This window comes from Endocarpon pusillum (assembly GCF_000464535.1).
Source record: "Endocarpon pusillum Z07020 unplaced genomic scaffold scaffold3580, whole genome shotgun sequence".
NCBI classification, from domain to species: domain Eukaryota; kingdom Fungi; phylum Ascomycota; class Eurotiomycetes; order Verrucariales; family Verrucariaceae; genus Endocarpon; species Endocarpon pusillum.
The window spans coordinates 89213-112668 of record NW_006916337.1 but is presented as its reverse complement, the minus strand read 5'-3'; the positions used below and the strand labels follow the sequence as shown (position 1 = coordinate 112668).

General features: G+C 35.2%; 1 protein-coding gene across 1 annotated transcript; it reads left to right on the top strand.

Moving 5' to 3' along the window:
* Positions 1–254: 254 nt before the first annotated feature.
* EPUS_07441 (uncharacterized protein) lies at positions 255–836 on the top strand (the record flags this gene model as incomplete). The annotated part of the gene is made up of 1 exon (XM_007804780.1): positions 255–836. The coding sequence occupies one exon, from the start codon at positions 255–257 to the stop codon at positions 834–836; it is 582 nt and encodes a 193-aa protein (XP_007802971.1).
* Positions 837–23456: the final 22620 nt, after the last annotated feature.

Genomic DNA, 23456 nt, shown 5'->3' with positions numbered 1-23456 from the left:
CGCGCTACTATGGAAGTCGCGGTTATCAATAAAGTTTTATCAGAAATCATAAGATTAAGCTCGCAATTGGGTGATATTAGACTTTGCTTTCCGTTTTGGATTAGGGTATAGAGTTTGAATACAGAATAGTACGTATAATATAGCTATTCTTAACATGTCTTATAGGAAAGTTGAGGAGTTGGCTTAGTGTCTATACATTATTAGATTTCTAATCCTACTCCGTGTAGCAGGTGGAAGCTATAAACACAATCAATATGAAGAATCAACAAGGAACCATCCAAAGAATTCTGGCGGACAACTTCTCCGTCGTCCCTCACGCAAAAATTACATACGTTGGCTGGCTCACGAAGGAATCAATTAAGAAACGGAACTCTTCCATAGTGATCGAATTTACACAACCCGAAATGGCCAATGCGATTATATACGCTGGCTTCCTGTGGGAAGGCTTAATCTACAACTGTCAGCTCTACGACCGCTCTTGCAGAATCAAGCAATGCCTCAGATGCTATGACTACGGCCACATCGGTACTCAATGTAGTGCTCCCCAAAAATGCGGCTACTGCGCAGGTGGACATGGATCGCGAGACTGTTCTGTGAAGGGCAGCCCGGGATTCAAGCCTAAATGCGCCCTCTGCGGAGGAATCCATACAGCATGGAATGCTGCCTGCCCAGCAAGACAGAAAGAGATGCAAAGGGTTGAGAAGGCAAAGCAATTACGAAACCACTACTGGCCGATACCGCCTAGGAGGACAGCATCAGCAACAGACTCACACAACAAAACCGGACCTACACTGTCTACATCAAGCTCAGATGACACAACCGGACCAGCGACGTAGAACTAGCCAGCTAGCTTTAGTAGCCAACTAATCCGGGAGCCACAGCTTCTTAGGAGCTTGAGACGTCAACAATAAAGGAGTCTAATACCCCCTTTAATAAGCGCATATATCACTTACCTTGAACTAAGCACTTGCTTTAAACTAATAATATAATTACAGCAAATAGTAAACTATATACCCCTTATTTTAACAATAGTATTAAGAGAGCCCTTTACAGCCTAAGGTACTACAATCTTACTCTAAAACTTACTAGCACTTTTACTAGAGTATTTTCTTAAAGGTGACGATTAGCTCCAAAATCTTGATTTAAACTAGGAAGACATAATCTTAGTAGGTCTAACACTAGGACTATTAATGATACTAGATAACTAGCATTATGCAAGAGGCTTATCACTTAAAGAACTAGTACGCCTAAAGAGAATAATAATAATGTTTAATAATCTATCTTTACTGCAGAGGGGATGCTATTATAAGGAGCATAGACATCTTTATAAGAACTAGCTTATTTGAGATGCAGAACTAATTATTAGTACCTATATAAAAGAGTACTTATATTGCAATTTCTGACAAGATTTATTAGCAGAATTACGTAAACACATTAAAGGTAAACATAAGAAATAAAATCTCACGGTCAGAAAGGGGAAACTAAGAGAAAAGGGCATTATACCCGGCTGAAACGCACTACTAACGACACAGATACAGTATACTTAGAGCATTACTGCATACACTAGAATATAAGTTACAATAAGTGCACCCTAAAGATATTATAGTACAATACCCGAAAATCAAGGGAGATCATAGCTGAAGTGTTTCACTATCGTAAAATACTTGATTACGACATCCTAGCAATTTAAGAGTCATACCAGAACCCTTTCTAGTATACTACTCATCACCTAGCTAAAGAATGATTCCACCTTCTCTACTTTGACAGCGAAGGTACTAGGTCATACATCTTTGTTTACACAAGAATTAATCCGGCTACCTAGAGTATATGATATATAAATAAGGATATCTGTGTCCTTAATCTTGAGACAAATCAAGGTCACCTTTCTATTTATAATATGTATAATGACCTAGAGAATAATAATAGGACCTGCACCTTACGAAAACTGGCACAGGAATTAAACACTAAATAACCTGAGAACTATTTAGTCCTTTTTAGCGATTTCAATTTATACTATCTGCAATAGTCAGATGTCGGGACACAAAGAATATGTAGTGAGGCTCGTATGCTCCTGGACATTACAGAGTCATCCTATCTGTGGCAACTTACCCTGGTAGGATTAAAGACCCATCAATAGTTCATTAATAATACAACAATAGACCTTACCTTTGTGACACACACGATAAGAGAACAGTTACTTCAGTATAAGGTTGCTCACGAATTAGACTGTGACTCTGACTACCTCCTAGTCAGCACCTGGTTCAACTGGAATTGGAAACAAGTAATAGTCTGACAAACGTGGCAGTAGGCGGCTATGAACGTCAACAAGCTAAGATCCATCGTCTAGACAGAGATGCACATAGCTGATCCTCTGAGCTGGGATTCTCTGTAAGCCCTAGACGACCAGACCACACTCCTTATCAATATCTTGATAAAGGCAGTTAAAAGATCTACGCTTTAGAACAACCCCTCCTTACAAGTATTACCTAGTTTTGACAAGGAGTGCAAAGAGGCGTGTATAGAGATATAATAATTGCGAAGGAAATGGCAGTTTACGAGGTCAGAGGAAGACTGGCAAGCTTATAAGACGGCGCGTAATGCAAAAGGAAGACTGATCAAGAAAACCTTGTAACAGACCTACTGATTAAAGATCACGGAAGCAGCATCGAAACCTCAGGGTATATAGAAGATTACTAAATAGGCGGTTAAACGATAGTCACTTCCACCCGCATCAGTTACTCTAGCGCTTAGTAGGAAAGATAGGTCCTTAGAAACAGAGGCCGAAGGCAAAACGAACCTCCTGCGTGCATCCTTCTTTCTGCCACTAATTCAGGCTGACCTAAGCGATACACAAGGATATCAATATCCAGAACCATGCCCCTTACCTCTGATTACAGAGTCTGAAATCAAAAGAGCTATCTACAAAGCAACACTAAACAAGGCACCAGGAACTAATAACATCACTAACAATATACTACAGAAAGTGCTTAACTTAATCCTTTTAACGCTTCATCAGTTATTTAATGCAAGCTGGAACATAGGATATTTCCCCTAACATTTCTGACAATGAATCACGATAATGCTAAAGAAATCAGGAAAGAATAACTACTCTTAACTAATGGCCTACTGGCTTATTATACTGCTTAACATTATTAGTAAAATCTTGGAAGCAGTTATTAGTACCTAATTAATATATCTAGTAGAGAAGCTTAATCTTCTGCCTATTAATTATATCAGAGGACGGAAGATAACATTAACTAAGCATACTATTTATTCTCTTCTTACCTAAATTCACTAAGTATAAGATCGAAAACAAGTGGCAAGCCTGCTGCTTTTAGATGTATTAGGGGCCTTTAATAATATGTCTCACCTTAGGTTATTATATAATCTGCGTAAAAAGAAGATCAATCCTACTATAGTAAATTAGATTACATTCTTCTTAAATAATTATACAACTACACTTATTCTGCTAGAGTTTACCAGACAAGCAACAGGTGTCTTTGTTAGTATATCACAGGGATCTCTACTGTTACTAATCTTATACCTCTTCTACAATGCAGACCTATTAGAAAGCTGCGCTAATAAGAAGGTAAACACGATTAGCTATATTGATAACGTATCCCTTTTAGCTATAGGAGCTACCCTGCATTATAATACTTAAGTATTCAAAGTAGCACATTAAGAAGCACAAAGATAGGCCCGGAAATATAGATCAGTATTCGCAACGTCTAAGTACACTCTTATTCACTTTGCCAGAAACTCATATATTAACACAAGACACCCTTTACGTCTTCCGGAAATCACAATCACGCTGATGTCCTTATGCAGATACCTAGGCCTTCAGATCAATAACAGACTGACTTGGAAGGATCATATGCAACAGATTCAGCAGAAGGCTTCCTAACGACTGATCGCACTCTTCTCCCTTGCATTGTCCACCTAGGGAGCTAATCTGATGACTCTCTGACAGATGTATCAAGTAATGCTCCTGCCTCAGCTTCTATACGGATATTCAGCTTGGTATAAGGCCTAAGAGCGCTGACAGTCAGGACGTCCTCGCAAAGGATAATCACAAATAGCACGCCTACTCACCTTAGTTCAGAGGCGAGCGGCCCAAATCATTACAGAAGCATTCCAGACGACTGCCGCAAACGCGATAGAAGTCAAGGCACATCTGTTGCCTCTAGACTAGCAGATAGAAAAACTAAGTTTACATACCACCTTAAGACTGTTGTCCTGTCTGTCCTGTCTAATCCCCACTAGTGTTAGTAAAGAACGGAGATACTCTAAGGAGAATCTAATATTACGCTATGTCAGGGTGTTACGGAAACATTATCAAATCTACTATGTCGACTTAGAGCACCGTCAACCCTATATTGTCGCGCCTTAGTAAAAGCCGCTATTAGTTGTTATAATAAGCACACTAAAGGACGTGATATCGTAATACAATAGTCTATATATAAGGACAGGCACTATATATATATATATAGACGGTAGTAGTATTAATAGACATGTCAGTACTGTAGCAGTAATTTTATTGACTCTAGGTTTAATATCAAGTCTAGTGCTCTAAAAGAAAATACAGCACATAGGCACTAACAAGCAAAGTACTATATATATAGCTAAATTAAAGGGCATCTTATTAGCCTTAGAGATCCTGATAACTAGTTCCAGCCTTAAGCAAAACAACTTCATTATCTTTACCAACAATTAAGGTGCCCTGAAAACCCTACAAAATCCGGGAAACACCTCAGGCTAATCTATCTTAGTAGATCTTCTTCAGACACTAAACGAAGCTATTATCAGTAGACTAAACGTACACTTTTGATGAATTCCGGCCTATCAAAGTATTTTAAGCAACGAGATAATCAACTTAGCAGCAAAAGAGGCAGCCAGTTTATCATCAATAGACGAAACTATTAATCAGGGCCCACATCAGAACCCTAACAATATCATCAAAACTCTCCTCACCACAACTAAAAGAATCATCAACATAGCCCTCTATTAAGACTAGGAATCTATCTAGGCCCATGTCAAACATGGACGTGTCTTGCACACCTTGAGCAGGAAACCAGATAAGAAGACCCTTGAATTGCACCGAAAACTGCCCCGGACAATCAGCTCTATTATTACCCAGATGAGAACCGGCAAAATCAGGTTAAACGCATATCTTCAGAGCATTAATAAAGCAGATACCAGCCAGTGTACCTGCAATCAAGGACAACAAACAGTGGAGCATGTATTGCTGAGATGTCGAAATTAGACAAAGGAGCGACAAGAAATGTGGGCAGGCAGCGGACCAGTGTTGAGTTTAAAGGGTGTTCTCAGCAACCAGAAGTTGGTTGTTCGAGCGGCCCACATGATGCTGCGGACGGGTCTTCTGCAACAGTTTCAAGCGGTGCTCTTAACAGCACCGACTGCATGAGGAGAAGAGGCCGTCTGTGACATCAGGGGAGGACTTCGCGACGTCGGGAATGACCGCGGAGAGTGACCGTGGAGCACGGCATCGAGTACATTCTTGATCACAGTAGACAAGACAGATGTGGGTTTCTGTCAGGTAGCCACAGATGGAACAGGCCGTTCCCAACCCAATCCCAAACTTACAGAGTGGCAGCTCTGCAAGATGGGTACAGTAGGCCGCATGGCAAGGGCAGGGCCGATAACGACAGCGAGCAGCCCTTTCCGCGAGCAGGAGAGTGCAATGAATGGACGGCTACGCAGGTCAAATGGGTGGGGAGGACTAGATTATATAGTACTCCTGCATAGCTCTCTAAGAGGCTGGGACAGTGTATGACATAATCAATCAATCAATCAATCAATCAAGCTATAAACGAAAAATAATAAAGTCTCGGCTTCTCCTAGGAGGTCAGATTTCCTGGGACGTTGAATTTCCCAGGAGATCTTCTCCTGGAAGCTCGAACTTCCTGGGAAAACAGACTAACTACTGGGAGAATTAGGCTCCTAAGAGAGTCAGGCTACTAGGAGAAAACCTACTGGGAGAAATAGGCTACTGGGAGATTTTCTCCGGGGACCTCAGACTTCCTGGGAGTTCGAACTTCCTGGGAGATTTTCTCCTGGGACTTTAAACTTCCTAGGACCTCAGATTTTCTGGGAGAAGGATGGACTAAAAGGACTGCGGCCCTCGGAGGACTAATGAATAGCTTATGTCTGACAAGAGCTTTTTGTTGTTGTTTTATAAGCTAGCTCAGTATAAGTATAGGTGCTCTTATCTCTCGCTTTTAGAGGCTAGCTGTCCTTTACAGACTGCTTTCCTTTCTGCTTTAATATAGTTGCACCTCTACTAATAGTTTTAATAACTGTTTTATTTCTATATACTTGTCAGATTTTTTCTGTCCCTTATCTGCTTCTATATATTAGTAATTATTCATTTATATTATATATATAATTTTCCTTCCTTTGTTAGCCTCTTTACTTAACTAAAATCTTTAGCTCCGTCTAAAAATTAATTCTGTGTACGGATCCTAGTTCTAAGGCCTAAAATTATATCTAAAGAGTATTAAAATAGCAGAAATACTAAAATATAATAATTTAAGTTATAGGTACGTAACAAGACCCTATTATAGCTATAAGGGCACAGAAACCTACTAGCATTATTCTTTTAGCAGAGGCATGTTTTAGTTTAACTATAAATTGCTAGTAAACCTTAATATTTAAGTATTAATAATGTATTCTGTATCTCTTTTACTTATTCAGTAAAGCTTGCTTAAGTTAACTCTACCTTTAGAACGTTTAAAAATCCTTTTAAGCAATTCTCTTTAGTAGCCAGCTTTCCTAGTATTACTACTTAGACCTTTAGCACACATTCCTTAACATTTAATACTTATAAATACTCAGAGTTTAAGGCTAAGTTTTCTTTAAGTTATTAATGCTAATTAGTCCTCTCTTAAAGATGTAGTTTCTTTCTTAGTTTGTGTTCATCTTTAGTCTTTCGTAAATGCCCTTAAGAACAGGTTCTTACTCTCTAACATGCTTAAGAGCCCTTCTCTCCTTAACTAGTATTAACCTAAATCACAACTAGCGGTGTGGCAGAATACATGCTCAACTATATGTTGGCCTAGTAAATTCTGACATATTTAGGAAGATAATTAAGTTATTTAGGGCTAAGACTAAATATTTATTATAAACGCTAAAAGGTACTAGTTTTAAGCTTAAGAGTTCTAATATATATGTTTTATAAGCACTATTTTAGGGTTATTAGCCTTATTTGGAATAGAGCTTTAGATTTCTACGTAATTACTAAATACAAAGATTAAATATATATTATAAAGTATAATAATAGTATTAGCTAAAATTATAGACGTTCCCTTATTATATTTACTTTCTTTCAGGCTTTATTTTTGCTTTTCTTAATTTAAGAACCCTATTTCATAGTTAGTCAATCTAATCTAGGCGATAAATATCTGCTAGCCCTAGAGTTTAATGCCTCTTTTTTAACTCTAGTTTTATAGCCTTTAAGAAGACTTATAATCTTATAATTAGTATCTAATAAGAAATTATAGTGACAGAGCCCAGATCTGGTCTTAATACATATTATAAATAAGGAAACGTAGATTAGATTTAATCTAACATTTTTAAGAGACTAAAACTAGTCTCCTTGCTTAAGACTTATATAAATATTAAGGCCCTTAATATAATACTTGTTATAAACTCTTAAGTCTAATACCTAATAGAATTATAAGAGCACTAGCTAGTCTTCTATCTATAATCTACTAGCATCTTTAGTCTTAACTGATCCCTAGATCTATGAAAATAAAGCAAAAGTACGTATCCTTTTAGACGCCTATTATAAAAACTCCTTATATAGTCATAACGCTCTAAGCTAATAAAGCATCAGTTTAAGATAATATCCTTGCTAGGCTTTTTTCTTAGCTTACACTTATAGGATATATTGTTTTCCCTAGCTCCTTTACTTCTCTTAAAAAATCGAATAGCCTTAATAATAGTAAAAGAAGTAGAATCATTAAAAACACAGTTTAATATATATTACTCTTATTAATAGCAAGTCTCTATTGTCTTACTAGGATTTCTAGAATAATTTAAATATAGAAGAGATAACAAAAGAATTATGTTTAGCTAATTAGGCAGCTATTTCTATAAGTACTTAAGACTATATATAATAATAAAGCAATTAATTATATTATTAAAAATCTGGCCTTTTTTATTTTATAGTGGGCTTAATTAATATACTTATTAATATCTATACTACTTAGGAAATAGATACTTAGTAGGACAAAGTGATCAGTAACATCTCAGACTACCTAGCAGAGAAAGAGAATAATAGCAATAGTAATACGCGAGTGTTGCACATACTATACGAAGCGCGGGAGCTGCTAGAGGAAGGAAGGGGGCAGGACGCTAGGGGCGCCCGAGATGAAGAGGGACCAACGAGATCTACCGAGGCGATCCTCCAAAGTATAGAGGACAGGCTAACGAAGATCGAGGAACAGAAACTACCTTAGGCAAACCCTTATTAGGAAGCACGCCCCCTGAAAGCGTCATACGCTGCGCTGACGACGGGACATAGTGCTTCCTGAGACCCACTGCCCCCTATCGCCTAGCACAGACAGGCAACACCCCTAGAAAAGGGGAGAAGGAAATTATAATCAAGATATCTAATGAAACAGAGAAGCGTATAGTGTGCAAGAGAGAAGCGAAGGAACTAGTAAAAAGAATCAAGAAAGTAGCCTCTAGACTTATAAGGGTGAACAGAATAAGAAATAAGGACATTAAGATTATAGCCTTATCTAAGGAGGCAAAAGCTGCCCTCTTAAAAGATACAGAATAGATTAAGGCAATAAGGACTTTAGTAGCGCTTTAATAGCGCATCTTTATAATTATAATATATAACATTTAAGTAAACAGAGTAGACACTATTAAATAGCTAAAAGAGATTAAAAGACTATAGGCGCTTAATAGCAGCCTATATAAAGATATTAAGATTATCAAAATAGGCTAGTCAGCTAAGATAATTAAAGATAAGAAGATCTTTTTCTTGCTTTTAGTTAAGGTAGAAACTGCTAAAATAATAAACTAAATACTAATTAAGAGATTTGTAATTAATTATAAGTTTAAGCACTATAAATAATTTGTATATAGTTGCCTAACCTAGTATTATAACTATTAAGGTTATAAATACTTAAGCAAGCAGTATAAATAACTTATATATTATAGGCATTATATAGCTTCTTATAGCACTAAGAAGTATTCTAATAAAGAGGCTATAAATTACTACTATTATATAGTTTATGTACAGCTAAGGCACTAAGTATAGTCGCTCTTTTATAAGGTAAGATAGGCTAAGAAACTACGTCTAATTAAGAACAAATAACTAAGGATCTAACCTTATTAAAATGTCTTGCCCTTTATAGAGCCTTAGAACGCTCTAATAAAGGCTATTAAGTATATAAGTCCTGTTAGCGACTTAATAGACTCAAGCTATAATAGTAGTATAATAATATCCTTAACTCTACTAATAAGGCGCCTAAGAAGTAATAATCTTTAGTGTCTTATAAACGCTAAATCTAAGAATAAAGCCTTTATTAAGGCTAAATATGACTGCCCGCCTAGAAAGCTTACTACTATAGGCTTTAATAACTCCTAAAAGAGTAGCCTTAATAAAGAAGTTATAATATATTAGATACTAAAACTCTATTAATCCTATAGTATAATATATAGAAGAAGAGAATAAGCACTATAATCCTACTCTTTAAAAACGACTATATTCTTAACTATAATATTATAGCTATTTAGAAGCTATAATATAACTTATGAATGTATATCTTACTTAACACTTATAAAAGGGGCTTTACTCTGCTTTATAACCTAAGAGAAAACACTAGTATCTACTTTTCTATTATAGATCCTATAGATATTAATAGCTAGAAAGTCTATTACAACTCTCTTAATATTATATTACTAGTAATTTAAACGCGTTTTAGTAGTAAGCTAATAATAATACACATTTATAATGTGTATAATAGGTCACCCGCCTTATACTTAGTAATAAAGGCGCTCCCTATAATATTAGTACTCTATAATCTTCTAGTTAGGCTAGGAGAGCATGTCTTACTAAAGGACTTTAACTTATATTATCTATATTAAAGCAGAACCTTGTACAATATTAAGTATAAAGTAGCAAAGCAATTAATTAATCTTATTACTAATACTAAACTAGAACTAGTTCTTCCTCTAGGCACTATTACCTAAGAGGTAAGGGGCCTCTGCTCAACTATTAACCTAGTATTTATTTTTGCCTTATTAACTCTATAACTTAATTATTACTAAGTAAAATATAACTTATACTAATTAGCTAATCACCTCCCTTTCTCGACTTAGTTATGTATAAAGAGCACGCCTTATATAAAGAGGCTAAGGAGGGCCTGAAAACTTATTAATATAAGTAAGATAACAGAAATGATTATAATAGTACTACTAAAGAGGTATCTTAATACGCCTGAGATAATTAACGCCTATATAGCAGAGATTTAAGATCATCTTAATAAGATTATTAGTAAAGCGGTTCTGTAAGCATGATAGAATGCCTATAACAAGTCTTTCTGGATTCTAGAGTGCTTAAAGGCAGTAAGGAATACCTGTCAACTTTACTATATATAGATATTAATAAGATAGGAAGAAGACTAGACGTAATATTAATAAGTAAATAACTATAAAAAGCGAGCTATTAATAAAGCTAAGCAGATTAACTTTAGAATAGGAATCAAATATACTTATAATAATCTTAAGGGTCTATAGAAACTTACTAAATAGGCAAGAGCTAATAACTATTGCCCACGTGATTCCCTTAAGTTCACACTGCTAGTAACCTAAGGTATTATAATATACATCTTTAACAACTAGATTAAGATGCTTAAAGCCACCTTTTTCTCGCCTCTACTAAAGGTACTACTTAATAATATTAAAGACGTAGTGTACCTACAGGCACATTACTGCCTTATAATCATCACTAAAGAGGAGGTACAGAACGCTATTTAGCGTACAAGGGCAGACAAAGCCCCAGGCCTTAATAAGATCCTTAATAGGATTCTTTAGGCCTGCGTTAACTAGCTTACACCCGCGCTTATCTACTTATTCTCTGCTTATACATTACTAAGATATTACTTTTATGCTTTTTAGGAGGCTTATACACTAGCTCTAAGAAAACCTAACAAACTAGACTACTTATCTCTTAAGGCCTATAGACTAATAGCCTTGCTTAACATAATAAGTAAGACGCTAGAGTCTATTATAACGTAATAAATTACCTTCTTAGCTAAGTAATATAATGTTCTTCTAAAGACATAGATAAGAGTAAAGGGCAACTACTTAACTAAGATAGCACTAGAGCTCTTTACTAAATAGATATATATAGTCTAGAACTAAAGGAAAGACAAGGTGACTTCTCTATTAAGCATAAATATAATAGGCGCCTTTAATTCTAAAGACATAGATAAGAGTAAAGGGCAACTACTTAACTAAGATAGCACTAGAGCTCTTTACTAAATAGATATATATAGTCTAGAACTAAAGGAGAGACAAGATAGCTTTTCTATTAAGCATAAATGTAGTAGGCGCCTTTATTATAATGTTATATTAATAGTTAATCTATAATCTAAGAAAGCGTAAGATCCCTTCTATAATTACTAAATAAGTAGCAAGCTTCCTATTAAATAGGGCTTCTATACTCTTTATAAGTACTATAAATAATAAGACGTTTAAGAGATTCAAGATCTGTATAAGGATCCCTTAGGGCTTCTTAGTCTCACTTATTCTATACCTCTTTTATAATATAGATTTATTAGATATCGCTAATTATTAAGGGACTAAGACGAGCGCTTTTAACTTTATTAATAATATTAATATACTTATATTTAGCTAAAGCATAAAGAAAAATTATAGATGCCTAAAGCAGTTATATAATAAGTGCTTATACTAAGCCTACTATTATAGCACTATCTTTACGCTATAAAAGTATAAGCTAATTCACCTTATAAGAAACCTAAGGAAGTTTAATATAAAAGAAATAATTAATATAGCTAGCACCTTAATAATAATAAAAATAGATATTAAAGTACTAAGACTTTAGATTAATACTTAACTAAAATAGGGCCCTTATATTAAAAAGGTGCTCTAAAAGATAACTTAATAGACGCTTGTACTTATAGCTCTATTAACTTTTATATAAGGCGCTTCCTTTTTATATATAAGACGTATTTATAATGCTATTATTAAACTAGTAATAACTTATGTATTAGCTATTTAGTATCTTTCTAATAAGTTATAAGGCATAAAATTAAATACTACTAAACATAATAGCTAGGACTTATAAGGCCATGCCTATCCTAGTCCTTAAAGCAAAGACTTACTCTCTGCCTCTTTTGTTGCTACTTAATAGTATTTAGATAGACTCTTATTATAGACTTATAATTATAGGCATAAAGCAACTTATTTATAAAAGTTATCTCTAGATTATTAAGAAGCTTGACTTATAGCAGGGACGCCTCTGCCACATTACCGCAATACTAGGTACTAGAAAGCATAGCTAGTATAAATAACGCCTTCTTAAGCTTAATATAAAGATAAAGCTAAACCAAGCCTTAAAATGCTTTCTGCTATAGGAAAAACCCTACTCCCTGCCATAGGAAAAACCCTTATAAAAAGCGGCTACATTACTTATAGAAGCATAATAATAATGTTAGTCTTATTACTAAATAGTTAGAGCGTCTTAGTTAGAGAATTAGCAATTATTATAAAGCGCCTACCTAGCAGTACTCTAGTAAGCCCTAAGCCTTACTTAGAATAAAGAAATCAGTAAGCAGAAATTAAGGATATATCAAGGCCTAGCTAAGGCATAAAACTCTCTTACTATATAACTAAGGACTAATAAAATAGGCTTTATAGACTTCCTCTTTAAACAGAACGTTCTAGACATCCCTTTATTATCCTGTAGGTACAGTTAGAGAAGACAGACTGCCTAACACGTGATTATAGACTGCCTGCTGCTCTTGAACAGATATAAGATACTTACTACTGCCGGCATAACAGACTACTGCCGTCTCCTTAACGATTTAAAGGCCCTTAAGATAGTAACGCTTTGGCTAATAAAGGCTAGGGCCCTCCCTTAGTTCTTGTTTGCAGCTAAACAACTTTGCGCCTAACTACACTATAGCTATAGAGCCTTGTGCACACTATCGAAGCGCCCTAAAGAACTCGTCTACTCACTAGCAGTAAGGTTTTTTCCTTAAAAAGGTTTCCTTATATTTATTCTTATTTATTATTAAGAGTTATAACTACTCTTAATTATATGTATCCCTCGCATAAACTAGCCTTAGGCTAGGACCACATCAGTATAAGAATCAAATAAATAAATAAATAAATATACTACTTAGGATAAACACTAGTTAGTAATAGCAATAATTATAGTCCTTATTATTAGTCTATATATAGTAAGCATGTTAGTATTAATACTAGTATATAATAACTAGCTCTTAAAGAAGATTAAGATGCCCTGTAACAGAGAGTTAGCTAAGCAGAGTAAACTATACAGTACTTTAAACAAGAACAAAGTATAAGAGACTAGACTTGGAGATTAAGTAGATAATCTTGTAGACGTGGTGATAGAACTAACTACATTAAGGATTAGTGCTAGGTCAGATAAGTGAATTAATGCTATAACAATATTTTCTTAGTATAATAACTTACTATACTTGTTATTTCTTTATTTAACTCTATATATTTTGTATATACTTCTTAGGCCTAGATTTAGGAATTATTAGGACACTATAGTAAAGCCTTTTTAGTCGCTGTAAGATAGCTTAATTAGGTAGATTATTTAGCATTTAAGAGTAAAATTTTTAATTATACTAAAATAATACTTCTAAGATTTATTACTCTAGATGTATAAGTGTAAGTCATATAAAGGCTACTAATAATAACTTTATTAAATTAGCATAACCTTAGATAACGTAAACTACAAAGGCTACATAAGTTAATAAGGTAAGTAGTTACAGCCAAGCCAAAAGTAGTCTCTAGCTATACTAGAATTAGGCAAAGGGTTAGCCTAGAAACAAACCCTCTTAGCTAATAAGGTACTATAAATTAGAACCTAGCAATCTAAAGGGCACTAAATTAGGCTCTTTAAGTTATAAGAGGGGCCCAGAATTCTGATCTATTAAGGAGCTTAGTATAAAACTCAATTAATATTCAGAGTAATTTGTGTCCCCTTAAAAGTTATTTCTAGAGCTAATTTTAATAGAGAAAGATTCTTATATAAATAGCTTTTCTTATAATTCTCCTTAATTATATTAAGATTCTTAAGCTTAAAAGACGTGATAAGTTCCTTAAATAAACTAGAAAGATTATAATTAGACTATTCTTAAAGAGTTAAAGAATACTAGATTAAGAAGACCTAGAAGAAAGTCCTAGAGCACAAAGGAAAGAATACATAGAGAGCACATATTAAGCATAAGGCCTGGTATAAGTTACTTTTAAAAAAATATATAATAAAAGAGCTCTCTAATCTATATAGATTAAAAATATTACAAATAACGTTAAAAATATAGTTATGCTAATTATAATAATTTAAAAAAGTTAAATTTATTACTAATTAATAAGGAAAAATTCCTTAAGAAAGATGAATACTATTATTAAGAATATAATTTTAGAGAAGCTTGTTATCTAGTATAAAAAGGAAAAGCTAGGCCTAATTAAAACCCAGTTTTGTATACAGCAATGTTTAATAAGAACCATAAATTATTATCATATTAGATAATGATTAAGGGCGGCTTTACCCGCAATGCTAATGCCAGCCATGATGAATTCTATCCCGAGGATAAAGTCTTTAGAGCGCGAAAAAAAAACACTAATTAGCGTGAAGAATTTCGCACAGAGAAGCTACATTTTCTCTGTTTAATAAAGATAGCTTAATTCTTGTTGCGATAGCGGTCATCAGATAAGATCAAGGGAATGATTACATGACTAAAAGAGATCATTTACTCATTTGTGTTAAACGTACTTTAAATGATGCAGCTACTATTTTGGTAAAATAAATAAAAGGAAATTGTCAAACTGTGAGCCATTTAAAATTCATTTTTGTTGTAAGACAAGTTTCATTATCAGAGAAGAGTAAATACTCTGTTTGGCCAGAGAAAGTTTAATAGGGGGGAAAGTTGTCATGGGCTGCCGACTCGAGGAAATAATCTAAATGGTACGACTACCGTGCGTTATTACGGACATGTCACTGTCCTTGTCAAGGAAGAAAGAACAGCTGCAACGCAAATTTCAAGTTTGGGATTGGGACAGACATGGCAGACTCTTCTTCACAGCCTTTTCGAAACAATAAGCGTCGGCTTACCATCGACAATCTCTATATAATGGCAAATCGGGTATGTAAATCTGTCCCATTCCTATGACATATCACATAACTCGTTGATTATAAAAGAATGAAATAGTGGGCGCGTGGATCAGGCACATGTTTGACTCCGACTTCGACTCCGACTCCAGTCGCCAGGCTTCCGTTGAACAGGACAACAATGCAGCTTCCAATGACTCGGAACAAGAAATGTCATGCTCTTAATCACCCTCTAACGAAGCAGACGAAGTGTTGATCAAAGGTCACGTCTCAACAATCCTAAACTCTCATCAACGTTATCCACTGTCTCAGTGACACTCTTTTAAAGAAAAAAGATCTGATCTTGCAAGTGCTTGATATTCCTTTTAGAAGAGCGAGTCAAAGTCGTATTGTGTTACTGGAGAGGGTTTCTCGAGAGCAAGGCCACGGTGGCATCGATAATGTATCTGGCCGGTGTTAACCTTGGTGGTTGCTAAAGGGCGCATCAGTATTAGACTGAGTTATGATAGAGTTAGATACTTATAATGCCCGGCAGATTTTCGCGTCAAGCCAATTGCCTCATAAATGACGTTCTTGCCTAGAACCCGCAGCTGATCGCATGCTTTAAGCGCTGATGCGGCGTTTCCGTCAGGTTCGGCCCTAGTAGGGCCTCGCCTGACTTGTCTATTAGGTATGACAGTACGCAGTAGTTGTATTCGCAATTGATAAGTGTTTGCATTCTCATTCTCTTATTAATGACCTTCATCCTTTTCGTCTTTCACTCTTTGGAAAACTGTTCAGGAATCGGACAGTTAGTATTTGATGATCAATAGCCGTCATGACTACTACGACTTTTTTGAAGTACCTGGCACTGCCCAATCCAGAACTGGACTGTTTAAAGTCATTTACAGATGCGAATACATTCAACGCGAGCTGGGACCCCATTACAGGATTGGAAGATTGGGCTGACTTCAACTATGACAAACTAATGCTATCATATGAGCATGTTCTGCTGTAACAAGTTCCGTCGTTGCCGAAAACTAGCTCTTCACTGACCAAACTGGCGAGAAAGATTGTCACCGAGAAAATCTTCAAGGGCGTTTTAGAAAGGGCAATCATGCCGAATGTTTCTGCCGTCTTGCGCGTTGCTTGGCCGCTCTACTACTCAAATCATGACCTCGATGACATTGCCGAGATTGGGAAAGGAGACCTGGCGAGAAGAGGAACAACGGAAGAAGACGACCGGTATTATGCGGACTGGGCTGGTGTTTAGGAGTATGAGACGACTAATTTTGGGTACAAGAATCTTTGCCTTAGAGAAACCAAACTCGCTTCGAAGTGAAGCACTTCAAAAGAAGGCCGAAGGCGAACAGATTATGCTTCGTCTTTTAATCAGACCCAAACCTATTGTGGCCGTCAGTGAGGTGTCTGTCACGGTTATATTATCACAACAGAAGAACTCGTCGTGATCAGAGTCTCTAAAGAATCAATAAGGCCAGGTCTAACAGCTTTAAGGGCTATCAGAAACGTATCGCATTAGGCAAGCGATCATCTGTCTTACTCGCGTACATTGTCTACCAAGACAATTAGTTTAGGGTTCCAAGCCATGTCTCTCGACACGGGATCGAGTTATAAGAATGATACAAATCCAAATATAGAGTATGGATTACTTTTGTTCAAAAGCATCTTGTAGAGTATTGTAGGGAAAAGAACAGTAACAGTCAAATTAGCGTTGTGATAACTATATATAAAAATTAAAAAGAATCTTTTCATTTAATAAGCTTATCTATTATTAAATACTATAGATGTTGATAAGTAAATACAACATCTAACTAATATAACTAGTGTGTTATTATTATCTAGTTCTAATTAGAACACCTAGAGGCTAAAGAATAAAGGCAAAGGCCCTAATAAGAGGGCATTATAACGTTATTAGAAGCAACTTTATTATTTGACTTTTAAATTAATTAAATACATTATAAATAGTCTTTGTATTAAAGTATTCAAATAAAAATATTAATTATTTTAGGCATAATTCTATTAAAGCGCTTAAGAAATTAATAATTTTTGATCCTTTGTAATTTTTGACTCAGACATCTTAAGACAGTATCCTTGCTTTCCTTGAGATTTTAAAATTTGTAAAGATTTTTTAAATATAAGAATAATTTATTAATATTAATATGTATTCTTTAATAATAATCTAATAGCTTAAATTATAGATACTAATAACGTCTCTAATTATTCTAAATTATATATTTAATAATTTTATTTATTTGTAATACCTAGTAGTCTACGTCTTATTCTTATTATATAAGTCTAGTTAAGCAAACGCTTAACTCTCTTTTATAAGTAGTAATATATAAATAGCTTATTTATATAAATAGAAGACAGGGCCTAGTTGTTTTTATTATTTAAACTATATTATTATATTAGGCAAGTAACTAATAAATTAGTATAGAGTAGTAATACTTATTACTTTTAATACATATTTAATACTTTTTATAATAATTAGAAATATAATATTATATTTTTTGCTACTAAGTAGTTAGGCATACTAAATGATTTCTTTATAATAAATAAATCGCTATAATTTTGATTAGGGATTTTATAACATTATGTTTAGGTTTTGTAATAGTTTGTTTAAGAGAAAGATGTTAATAATATTGTTACTTATTAGTTCCTTACGGGCATTTTCTCGCTTTCTTTGTGTATCTATTACTATCTCAGAATTATGTATCGTAATAATTAAATGATGTGCCTTGCCAACAAGTTGTGGCGATGTCTTAATTATTAAGAGAAAGAATATATCAGAGAGAGAGGGCGTTGAAAGAGAAAGAACTACATCCGAAAGAGAGAGCGTATCAAAAGGCAGAGCGCACTAAAAAAGAGAATACAGATATTGAGCTGGCTGAGATCTACTATAGTGATCAAAAAGAAGTTATAATTAATTAGCATGTTTTGAAACACGGCTTTCACAAATCCTTAATGTTTCTTTATGCTAGAGCTTTATAATAAAATATTAATAGATTTAAAATTTATTATTAACTTTTATTATATTTAACAATAATTATAATTATATAGACATTTCTAGATTTAAGGTAGACGTTATCTTCAAATTTGCTTATAAGCTTTTTTCTTATTAATTAAGTCTAGACATAATCATTAAATAGATATATAAAGTTTAGCTAAGAGATTATTTGTACTTTAATTAATACGACTTATTATTTATTATTATTAAATAATTCCCCTTAAGATATAAAAGCACTTTAATTAAAAAAAAAGAGCAGATTAAGAGAGCATTACGTACTAAAGAGATCTTTCTTAAACACTTTATAAAGCTCAATTATTAATTTCTTGACGAATATTAATAATATCAATAATAAGTAGGTATGTCAACTTTAGACATACTCTTTTAATGGCCAACTATCGTCTATAGACATCTTTACACGTGGCTGGAATATAAGGTTTGGCTTTCGCGTCAATTCGTACGTCACGTTATGTAAGAAGAAGTAGTTTAAAAAATATGTCACGAGAATAGGTTTAGATGTGGTCGTTTATAGATTAGAATTCGAGATAGACCACTTAGCAATTAAGGAAGTTGGGACATTTCTTAAGCAGGGAGTGGTTCGATTATTATCTGTTTAAGATAAAGATGCTGCATGTTAGAGTCATTCTTTCTTATACACAGCGAGCTCCGTTTTGCCTTTCTTTACGAATACATGACGGCTCGAGCACACGATCGTTTTTAGGGCTAAAGCCAGCAGAGCTGCCTGCAATCAATCATGATATCATAGGCAAAAGCCAGTAAACGAAAGCACATGACCAAAAAGAGATGTGCGTGCGATCGCTTAGAATGCAAGGTCAACATCATTTATTACATTTCGAGGTTAGCAATTCGATTAAAAGATAACTTATGTTCTCTTTTTCTTATGTGAATCTCTATGAATATGAAACTTGACAAGCTAGACAAAGAACGCTAGAGTCTGTTGAGCCACTTCATTTAACTACGAGGAATAGTGATATTACAACCATTTATGGAACGGTCATTTCAGTTGATGTCGGTCAAGGGCGAGTGTAGCCTGTCAGCGCTTGAAGTACCTTAACACTTTTTCGCTTAAGAGTACATTTCAGCGTGTGGAGATGTACGCAAGCTCTGCATTCTTCAGAACCGATCTCACATTACCAAGAGATTCTGTGATTTTTCGATCTAGGCGCAGTTGTAACGAGTGCCAAATTACTGAAAGAGTTCTAATTTATTAGTTTACGTCTCACATTTAAGCATTAAATGTTAAGAAAACCGGGTTTTGATTTTACGAGCTATTTAATTATTCTATCATTTAAAATCGGAGCCGGCCGATGAGCTTAGCAAAAGAAGTAGACAGGAACCAAGAATGTCAATCTAAGTATTAGGACGGTCTAATCTGAAGCGACCACCTCTCAAAAAAAAAAAGAAAAAAGGACTCTCAAGAATCGCTTACTGCCCGTTCCAAAAGTGTTGCAATTCGCAGATGGTATGGTGCGGAGCTTTTTCTTGATTCGCAACTGAAACACCCTATCCACTGTACAGAGAAAATGAAATCCTCCAGGTGCGACGGCAGCAGTCAGTGTGTCCATTTGAATCAAATTGAGTCGAATAAACCAATTCAAATGCCCGTCAAACCAAATCCAGACTTTGAAATTTGACAAATTACTTACTTAGTACTAACGCAGGGTGTCAGCATTTGCAACAGGTCATCATTTGCAACACTTTATGGCCGATATCTCCGTTCCTACAAAAATTTTCAACCACCAATTTCAGCACGTTGCCATTCTACCAATATTTCCCAAATAGGTACTGAGATAGATATCCTTGGTGTTGTTATTCTTGCTATGGCTATGTCGCTATGGACTGCCCATCCTGATTGCCCAGAGCACCTCAAACCTGAGCTCGAGAGGCGTGTGCGCTCCCTCCCCTCCTCCTTCTTACTGCCTCCTATCGCCGGTGAGGTCTTCGTCAATCTAGATATGTGTCAAGAGCGTCTTCAAGGCTGGGCCTTATCGCAGGGCTTCGCTATCGTTCGAACAAGCGGAAGCGTGAAGCAAGCGCGGCCCCGGTTCGATTTTCGTTGCATACACCATGGAGGAGATACTGCGAATACTCGTAAGCTTGAGGAACACGTTATAAGAGATGAGGAGGGCGCTGTTACAAGTCGTCGAAAGCAGGAGATGACAAGCATCAACGCTCGTAACTGCTCCTACCTTATCTATCTCGCATATAAGCAAATTGGAAAGCGTGGATCTGGCGAATATGGCTTCGTTTTGGGTATCTCTAATAATACTCATAGTTATTTGATAGCTACGAATCCGTTGAGATATAGAGCTAAGCATCTTAAAACGCTGTCAGCATTTTTGCCTGCAGTAGAGCTAAGTAAGTCTCTTCGAACAGCTAATGTATCATATTCTGTTGCTCTTAGAGTGCTTGAACAGATTAGATTCCCTCTAGATCGCAGTACCTATTACAACATTCGATCTCGTACTGCCTCTGCTGAACGAAACGAGTTTGCTAGCCTTGTTGTTGCTCTTAAAGAGGCTAGCTTCATCTTTGAATGCCAGATAGAAGAGGAACTCAATCCGGATACAGGCGAAGTCGTTAATCAACAACTCTAGCAGATCTGGTTCGCTTATCCTAAGCAGATTCGATACGCATAATACTTTATAGCAAACTGGACCCTCTTTGTTGATGACACGTTTCGTACAAATAAGCTAAATCTGGTGCTTATTATTACTGCTGGTATCACAAATTGTAACTCAACCTTTATGAGCTTTCTATCATTTGCTCGCTCAGAGAGCAAGCTATCCTTTGATTTCATCTTTAAGAGCCTCAAAAAGCACGTTTTCTATCCTTCTATCCTTATACCACGTGTTGTCGTTAGCAATCAAGCTGCTAGGATAAAGGCCTTAATACCTATATCTCTCTTAACTATAACTCTGCAGTTTTGCGACTAGTACATTATTAAGAACCTTGAAAAGAGGCTTGCTAATAAGGGCTATCCTAAGGAGATTCAGAAGGAGATAAAGGCACTTCTTTAGACCTTTATCAAGAGTAATACGTACGCTAAGTTAGAGGCTAATTATACAGAGATCTATTCAAAGCTAAGGCCTGACGAGATTAAATATCTTAAGAACTATTAGGATCCTAAGGAGTCGCAATTTCTACAAATCTATACTTGTAAGTATCTAAATTTGGGCGCTTATTTAAATTAATGCTCTGAGAGTCTTTACCTTGGCACTAAAGATATACTTAATAAGTAAATGTTACAGCACGTGAACGCACTAGGCACCGACAGGCCTTGAAGGCTGCACGGACCCTGTGTGAGGAGACCCTGGAACTAACCAAGCCTAAGGGGCTTAGCAAAAGGACACGGTCATGCGGAGACAACCTTGAGCAAGGTGTTCGTGAGGAGGAACTGATAAGCAACGCTCACGAGCGCTCATGAGTAAGCAGCCATGAGCACGAATCTCTTAGCCTATATAAGCACGCTCATTTCCTAGATAGTTTCATAGTCTTTATAGTTAACTTATGTTATTAGCTTATACCTAAGTTGAAGACATCTTAGTATTATTTACTATACTTTCTATTTTACTTAAATAACCCTTTAAACTTAGCTTCTAATTAAGACTTATCTTAATTAGTTAAGGCCTAACACTTTAATTATTACTCTTAAGAACACTAAGTACAGTTAAATAGATACTATATATATTATCTAAAGATATATACTATATTAGTTACCTTAGGGCTAATAAGCATTACTATTATTAAAGGCTAAGGAAGAAACGCATAATTTAAAATTATATTACTAGACCTATTCTATAAAGATAAAAAGAGACTTTAAGAATTCTTAAACTAATTATAAATCAACTTTCTATTCTATACATAAGTAATAAATACTAATAAAAAGAAGGTCTTATATATAACTATCTTTTTTTAAAGGGCTATATATAATTAGTTTAAACCCTACCTTAAGGATAAGCTTAAAGAAGCATTAAAGGATTAAGAACTAGATACGTAATAAATCTTTTATAGTTTCGCTAATTTTATAGTTAAGATTAAATAAGTATATAGAGACATAGATACAGTTAAGGAAGCCGAATAAGACCTACTGCGCATAAGGCAAAAGAGATCTGCCGTAGATTACGCTTCTAAGTTTTACTAGATCGCCTTATAAGTCAACTAAAAGGATGTTATACTAGCAGTTATCTTTTACAAAGAACTAAAGAATTCAGTAAAAGATAATCTATCTAAGATTAACTGACTAAGCAAATTATTACCTTTAATTAAAATAGTAATTAAAATAGATAACCAGAATTATAAAAGATAATTCGCCCAATACTTAGTCTCTTAGGTGACTTGATATTTGATAGGCTGTTAGGGTCTGAGGTTAGGGATAATAAGGGCCTATAAGATAAGATTACACCTTGTAAGAAGCACTTTAAGTACCTATAAGGATGAGGATCATTTAGTAGCTGATATAAACATAATTTGGGGCCCAATAGATAAAGTAATACAAAAAAGGATTATACCTAATATATAAAAAGCCTAGCTACTACGCTAAAGAGTATAAAACCTGTTGCAAAAGCTGACATCCCACGTTAGTAGTCAAATGGAAGTCTTGGCAGCAAAGTCCTTGGCTTGAAATAGTATTCAGGGTTGATTTTGATGAAGAGAAAAGGTCTTGGCGGACTCTTTTTATAAGATGAAAATCACTTGACTCCATTTGACAAACAAGTCAAATCAAATCAAGTCGATCCTTAGGGTGTTCCCGTCACGAAGCTGATGCTCCTATACGCTAAGAACTAACTTCATTCTTTCTGCCTGACGTGCAAAGGCCATCATAGAGGGTCCTTGACCTTAATGCTTGATGAGTTGGACTTCTCATTCTCTAGCATATGTGCCAAGGGCCATGGAAGCACCGTGTGAACTCTCACAAGAAGACGGGAGTAGTCAGGTTAGCCAGCATATGATGCCAGGGCAGGAGTTCGCATCAGAGATCATGTATACACACCCAGAAGTAAGTATGTCCAAACCTGGCCAAGTGCGTCATCTATTTGGCATCAAGCCAGAGCAGAGCCG